Source organism: Enhydra lutris, unplaced genomic scaffold (genome assembly GCF_002288905.1).
Source record: "Enhydra lutris kenyoni isolate GAN:26980312 unplaced genomic scaffold, ASM228890v2 scaffoldscaffold5, whole genome shotgun sequence".
Taxonomy (NCBI): domain Eukaryota; kingdom Metazoa; phylum Chordata; class Mammalia; order Carnivora; family Mustelidae; genus Enhydra; species Enhydra lutris.
Genome location: NW_019154089.1, coordinates 26,616,324 through 26,623,793, shown reverse-complemented (window position 1 = coordinate 26,623,793; position 7,470 = coordinate 26,616,324). Strand labels below are relative to the sequence as shown.

The 7,470-nt window shown below is 37.8% G+C and overlaps 1 protein-coding gene across 1 annotated transcript in view; it reads left to right on the top strand.

The window, feature by feature from the left end:
* Nucleotides 1-3,024: 3,024 nt before the first annotated feature.
* Nucleotides 3,025-7,470, top strand: part of LOC111141067 (gamma-aminobutyric acid type A receptor alpha1 subunit) — a 54,783-nt gene continuing 50,337 nt past the window's right edge. Inside the window, exons 1-2 of the mRNA XM_022493395.1 lie at nt 3,025-3,503; nt 5,794-5,882. Coding sequence (XP_022349103.1) covers nt 5,809-5,882 — 74 coding nt within the window. The 5' untranslated portion in view covers nt 3,025-3,503; nt 5,794-5,808. The remainder of the gene's footprint in view (nt 3,504-5,793; nt 5,883-7,470) is intronic.

Here is a 7,470-nt window from a genome sequence, read left to right as displayed (position 1 = left end):
GAGAGAGGAAGAGAGAGAGAGCATGAGAGGGGAGAAGGTCAGAGGGAGAAGCAGACTCCCCACAGAGCTGGGAGACTGATGTGGGACTCGATCCTGGAACTCCAGGATCATGACCTGAGCCAAAGGCAGTGGCTTAACCACCTGAGCCACGCAGGCATCCCCTGAACAAATATTTTTTTAAAATGTTCAGAGATAGGTTTTATGTAACTGATATGAAGATAGTAAGCATAGATGTAAGATGAATAAAACAGATTTTAACGTGAATTTACAACTTATAGTAATTAAGGAAATAAAGTAATGTAGAAGGGTGGTCAAGAAAATAAGTTTTGAAGTCAGAAGATCTGGGTTTGCATAGCACGAACATTCACTACCTATGTGACCTTTGGCAAATCTCACTCTCTCTAACCCATAATTTATTGGATGATTAGTAAAGCAGGTATATTAAGACTATCTCTCACAGACATGTTTTATGAATTAAATAGAATGGTTTATGCAAGTTTGTTAGCACATTACTTGGCACCAAGTAAACACTTTAAGAATACTAAATATCATGGTTACTACTATTATAAAAACTTACTTCAATCAGATATAAGTTGCACACACAGTTTGAAGGAATTTATTCCCCTAGGTAGAGGAAAAAACAAGAGTGTCACCAATGATCTAAAAAATTCAATATAACAAGACAATATAAAATAATTATTTCCTTGTCATTAATTTCTTATATTTTTCTTATATTTATTCGTTGGTAATATGTGCATATGTTAATGATACCTTGATGGGAACTAATAAATACACTGATAATTTAAAGTTGCAATTGCTGTTTTTGGAGTAGTCAAATTATCAATGTTTTAAATGGCCACTATTTATTAAATTCATTTATTTAAAACATATGTCTCAAAACAAATCATACATAGATCATCTAGTAAAAACTGCCTTGTTTTACTTAGAAAATCATAGTATGGACATTTCCATTCCTGTAGTTTTAACTGCAGTTTTAAGATAAATCCAATCTTATTTCTAAATATTTGTCTTAAAATGTATGGAAATGCTGTGCAGTTGCATCCTATTGGATAGTCACATAATATTTAATCTGAAGAAAGATGTGATTGGCATTGTTTTCAGAGATTATGGTGCAAATGATAACGTTTCAGTAACTGAAAAAAACATAATCAGTAGAGTGATTTGATTGTATGGCATTAGATGTAGGATCTAAAGTTATTTCCATTTGCGGAGGAGAGTAGAAGGAGCTGTGACAGTTTTACCAGGAGGAAGAAAGATGAAAAGATTACATTTCTAGGACTATCTAGAAATAGTCTTTGTTGAATAGTCTTTGTTGAATCAAAGGAAAACAATGGAATTGCATTTTAAATGGTCAGATAAGAAAACAATATTTTTAAATTGTTAACCCAGGGTTTCAGAATATTGCTGAAGTGAGTTTTAATTCTCAGAACTGCTCAAGAAGTAAGTGATTAATGGATAAGTACATAAGTAAATAAAAATTGAGGACTCTCATATAGGGAAGATATGATCCTCAATGGATATCTTTAAGAATGCATTGATCTTTGTCCTATCTGAACAGAGTAGGCAACATAAGATGGTCTTTAAATCTCTCTTCCTTGAAGATTTATTTCTAAAATAATTTCCCAGTAACATTTCCCTTTCAAAACTCATGATAACCAAGCCCAAATCTGCATGTGGTCATCATTTTTATTTTCCTTCATTTTTTTCAATAAGATAAGTTTATTTTCAATTACCTGTCCTATGTTTTAACCACCTAAGCTGATTGCATTGCAGCACAACGTCAAGGAAGGCTTCCAGCATAAAAAACCAGTGAGTGGTATAGACTTGCCATTTAGGGTTTTTTTCTTCTCCTTGCCAAGCTCCGCCCCTATTTAAAAGAAAAAAAAAAAAAAGTCTCCTCTGCTAGAAGTCTTCGTGGTCAAAATGACTAGGGAGCTCAAAGGTCAGACCTTCCTCACCAGAAGAAATTCCTGAAGGCACCCTATCTTTTCAGCGCCTCCTATCTAGTCTAGCGCAAGTACAGAAGGGACAGTTTCCAGAGCTTCGGGTCATTTCAGAAACACCCATTTCTTCTGTGCTACAAACACCCATTCACAAAATCCGAAGAGAGAACTCAGTCGCCCCTGGCTCGTTGAAAATTTAGTTAGATTGATGTTGAAATACACCCTCCTTCCCTAAGTGTATAGTTTATTCGTGGGTGGAGAGCCACCAGGGAGGGTAACAGAAGAGGGCAGGGAGGAGGGGAAAAAAAAAAAAAAAAGTAGAAGACGGTTTTGTCTTGACTTCTAAAAATCTTTTTGTTAATCTTCTCTCCTCCCCCTCTCCCATTTTCCTAATCCGGAGGATGATGGAGTTCGAGGCGAGGGAATGATTCCGGAAATGGAGCTATGACTCTCAAACCTAGAAATGATCTGGGTGCTTTATTTAAAGTTAAATACTCCTCGTCGTAGGGACCCAGCACAATTCTTACTTAAAGGAGCCCGTGTTTTCTCCTTCATAACGTAAACAGACAAACAGCTGCCTCCAGAGATTAAAAACGCGGTTCCGGAGCGCGTTTATTGCTGCCCTCTAAGCTACAGACGAAGGTGGGGTGAAAAGCGCTCACAACCTGTGAAAGTGCGAAAGCCTCGAAACCCGGTGGCCAGTTCCCTCCTGGTCAGAACTCTTCCCCGCCATCCCTCATTTTTCGTGACTCCGCAAGACCCAGGGACTCAGACATGTGTGTGGGAGTGCGTGTGAGGGAGACAGGCGAGAGGACAGTGGCTTTCCACATGTGCAACCCTGCAGCTCCCTGCATTCATTCATATGCATGCAGTGGTTGAATCTTTGATCAAAGGATTAGTTACACTGATGAGTTTTTTTTTTTTTTTAATGGGCACACCTTAAAATAGTGTTCATAAATTGAAAGTATGAAAAGGTTCTGAGTAGAGTCCCTGGGTCTCTAACCCTGTCTACCCTTTGCTCCCCCATTTCTACTCCCCACCAAAAAAAAAAAAAAAAAAAGGAAAGCTTGCAGCAGATTGTAGAAGGATTTGAGTCTGCAGCCAGAGAGAAGGGGATTAGGGCCAGAGCGGTGCAAGTTAAATTGTGCTGCATATAAAAAATGGGCGGATTGGTCTCCAGATCCAGAGGCTGGTACCACCTTCCTTTCTAAAATAAAATCTCTCTGGCATGAAGTCACCGCCTATTTCACATCCGGTTTGCCCTGGGACGTATTACTACTGTCTTGGTAAAGAGAAATCTTTTGTTGTATAGCTGCAGATCGGATACTGGGAAGCAAATTTGGGTGTGAAATCTTCAGCAAAGGAGCACACAGAGTCCATGATGGCTCAGACCGAGTGAGTGAGAGGCAGAGCGAGGACGCCCCTCCGCTCCCGGCGCGCCCGGACTCGCGGACTCGCGCTGGTTCCAGGCTCTCCGCGATTTTCTCTCGCACACTTTTCCCGGGTCTTGAGCGATCCTGTGCCCAGAGGGGGCCCGAGGTAAGTGCGGCTTCAGACCACTACACACTGAGCTTTGAACGTTGCTTTTCCTAGCTGGAGAGACAGGAATGCTGGAGAAAAAAGAGAAAGAGGAACAGGACAAGAGCCCGATCCCATAGCAGGTAGAAACAACGAATGTTTTTCTTTCAGGGTGAAAACCGCAGCGATAGAGAAGCATTATTTTTGCCCCTCTATATCTCTTCTTTTCTTTCTCTCATTCTTAGGCAGATATGAATTTATTCCGTGGGGTGGGTGGTGACATGTTGTTTTGATTTTTTTTTTTTTTTTTTTCAAGAGGGTGCTGGGATGAGCTGGGGAGGGGCTTTGGGGGGCATCATCTAAAGTTAAGACGCTGGGACAGAAAACCTGTCAATGTTCTGTCCTATGGAAGGCACTCTCACATTCTGTCTGCAAAAATGCCTCTTTTCTCCTTTCCAGTGGACGCTGCTAAAATGCCCTCTGGTGTAGGGGTCTCTCTGGTTCTGAACATGAAAAACTCAACTTACCATTTGATATGAGTGGCATGGGATATGGGTGTTTGGAGGGTGTGCGTTTGGTGGGGGAAGGTGGAAAAGGGTAAGGAGGCAGCTTAGCATTTCTTTTAAACTATTATGTTTGTATTTGCAAGAAACTTTCTTACTCAACAACTCGAGTACCATGATAGGTTTGTTTTTCTCTTTAAAATGCCAGAGGAGGACAAAAAGCTATGGTACCTTGTCTTGGGATTTTATTTCGTTTACCCCTTCGGGAATACCCCCCCCCTTTTTTATAAAGACCAATAATTATTAATAGGGCAAGAGAAGTTGCTTTTCTTTCATAACATGTTGAAGATTAATGCAAAGGTGAATTATAAATGTGCAATTTAGATGCAATATTTTAACATAATGATATTTATCCAATATTTCTTCTCGTCCGTGCCAAAACCAGTGACTAAATTAAGTAAAAACTATGAAGCTCACAGCTCTTATCTGTAGATCTAGACCATTTTACTCCAAACACATTAATTATGTTTCATTGTTTACATGCCTGTTTGTAATGGTTTTTACTGATATAAATGATCCCCAAGAGTGTGGAAAGCATTTGTGTAGATGTACTTAAAGGCATACCACATTAAACCATAGAGTGGTTAATGACAAACATGCTTTAAAAGACATGCAATCCATTAATCACTGTCTATACTAAGGAGTATAGATTCAGGGAAGTGCTAATAAATACCTTTAGCATTCTCATGTTATAACTGCCTTTAATTATGGCACATGAAATAAAGTGTTACCATATCTGCTCCTTATCCAGGTAGTGCACTGATTTTTAAAAATTGACTCCACAAATAGATCATAATTTTTTGAAATATTTAATCTTTCCATACTCCTCCTTTCCTCCAGCATCCCACTATCAAGTCTAAAATTCAACAATCAGATGGTGATTGATTGCACTTTACCTAAGAGGGAAAAAAGATTCCCGTATTCATGTAAAGCAAAGCACTCCAGCTTCCATCTGTTTGAGATGAAACATTTTCTAGCAGCAACCTGGCAGAATTCAAGAGGGCTTAAAAGATATGTGTGGGCATGTTTGTATGCATTTATGTGAGTGTGGTTTGTGTGTATGAGAGAGATCAGCACATGGTTTGACTGTAAAGTATGTCCGTTAGCCTCACAGAAGCATTAGTGAGCGTATTTAATAAGGCAATCACAGGCAGAGAACATAAGCACGACTTCGGCATTCAACAGTGTGTTTCCTTTTTTTTTTTTTTTTTTTAAAGATTAAATACAGTTGCTTCTGAAATCAAGGTGCATCCAGAATTCAAAGATGAATTCAGTCATTGAAGCATATTAACCTACCCCATCTCAGCTCCAAAACATTTCTCCCCGTTACAGACACCAGCTTAAAAATTTCAATTCACAGTTCAGGCGTGGTAACTCCAATCAGAAAGGTCAATATTTTCAGATCATAAACAACAAGAAGAGAGTAATTCACACTATATTGGAAATATAAAACCTAAAGGAAAAAAAAAACAGTTTTTATGTTGGGCAGTATTGGCACTTAAAAGCATTTCAACTTGTATTCTTTTACAGGAGAAATTAAGACACTGATGTATTTCTGAATGGAGAAATGGAAGGGATAGTGGAGAATGGATGGTCCAGGTTTCCATTGCTTCCAATGAGGTGTCATATCCCAGTGAGGTCATTTCCTGACTTCAAAGCATTCATCTGAACTGCCTCAGTCAGCCCTAGTGGTTATAACCTGATGTTTCTTGCAAGAGACATTGATCTCTACTTGTTCTACTTTTCAGCTGCACAAGCCCGCAATGAAGAAAAGTCCGGGTCTCTCTGAGTATCTTTGGGCCTGGACCCTCCTTCTGAGCACATTGACTGGAAGAAGGTGGGGGCACTTTATTTTAAATCTGCATGATAATTTCTGTAACTTTTCATTTATTCTTTCAGGGGGAAGAAGATTGTCCTTGGATGAATTCATGACTAAGGGAATTCAAAAAACTTAACGGTAATAAAATCCCAACTAAGAATAAAGAAGAGCAGTATGAAAAAATAGCCATCTTATTTGCATGATGGTTAGAATACACTTAACACGCTTTTGTTAAAGGAATGTATTAATTCAACATTTAAGTCTTAAATTGAACTTCTCACTGTTCAGTTGTAACTGAATGAAATATGTAGTTTCCTAATTCATAGAGAAAGTTACCCCAATTAATGTCTGCATACTCTATGAGTTGATTTTCCAACAAGAAAATTTCTAGCCAACTGTAAAGATCATAGAGTAACTTGTGACTGCATGAAAGTGGAAAGTTTAAAATAATATTTGTAATTTGAAAGTCCTAAGTCTCTATAAATGTGTGTGCATATTATGTTTTGAAACCATTCTTTGTATAATCAATAGAGGTAGAATATACTAAACAAATATTGAAGAACATTACATAAAATTGAACTTCTCTATTTAAGCGTGACTACTGTGGGAAAAGTTATGAGAAAAATTTAAACATATGTTTAACCATATTTGAAAATTTGCTGATGATCAAATCAAGCATATAAACATATTGTAGCAGCAGTGATGTAAGTGACCAAAAATTTCAGATTCTTCTTTATCTGCTTTTATACTTCTTGCATGGTCTACTCCTGTGGCCCTTAAGACAGTCTTAGACATAAAAACCCAAGGTTCTTTGAGATGTAATGGAAGGTAAACTCTTAAAATTAGACATAAAAACCCAAGGTTCTTCGAGATGTAATGGAAGGTAAACTCTTAAAAAGTTAAGGTAGAGAGAAGGAATAATCTGGAAAGATGTGAATTTAGGAAATTTTTTTTAATTAAGACGTTGTCTGTTTTTATTTTTTGCTATTGTGTGTGGTAAGTAATGACTATCAGATGAAGAGGAGATCCACTATTGCCAGATACTCTTAATCCGAGGAGTTAAATGTTTTCCATTTCTTTTGAAAAATTATATGAAGTGTTACTATTGTAATGACCTGTAGATGGAGTTAGTGCACAGTATTTTATTATAGAGTGGTTCATTCGGAATCAAAATCAGGTACTGTAACTGACATTTCTCTTCAAATTATATATTCTGTTTAGGAAACCTTACATTGGCATAAGTGTTTAAGAGCAATAAACAATCTTGATCTCTCTTCTGGGGTTACTCTTTGACAGTTATAACTGGACATAGTAAATTAGACGTGGAGATGAAAAATACCCTCATTAGAATATCACAGGAAATAAAGATTACTATTCCAGGTGGGATAGCAGAACTAGTTTTCTGGGAGGGATGGAAAAGTCTCCTTTGGCGTTTGCATTCTGATGTATACAATTGGTGGAAACGGCACTTATAAGATAAAACCAGGGATGAAAGTTTTTCCTGAATTTGGTATAAGCTTCAACACACAAAAAATGCAGGAAAAGGTAATAGACAACTGCATATTCTAGGAATTGTATCCAGAATCGAATTGTGCTCTGTCCCTTA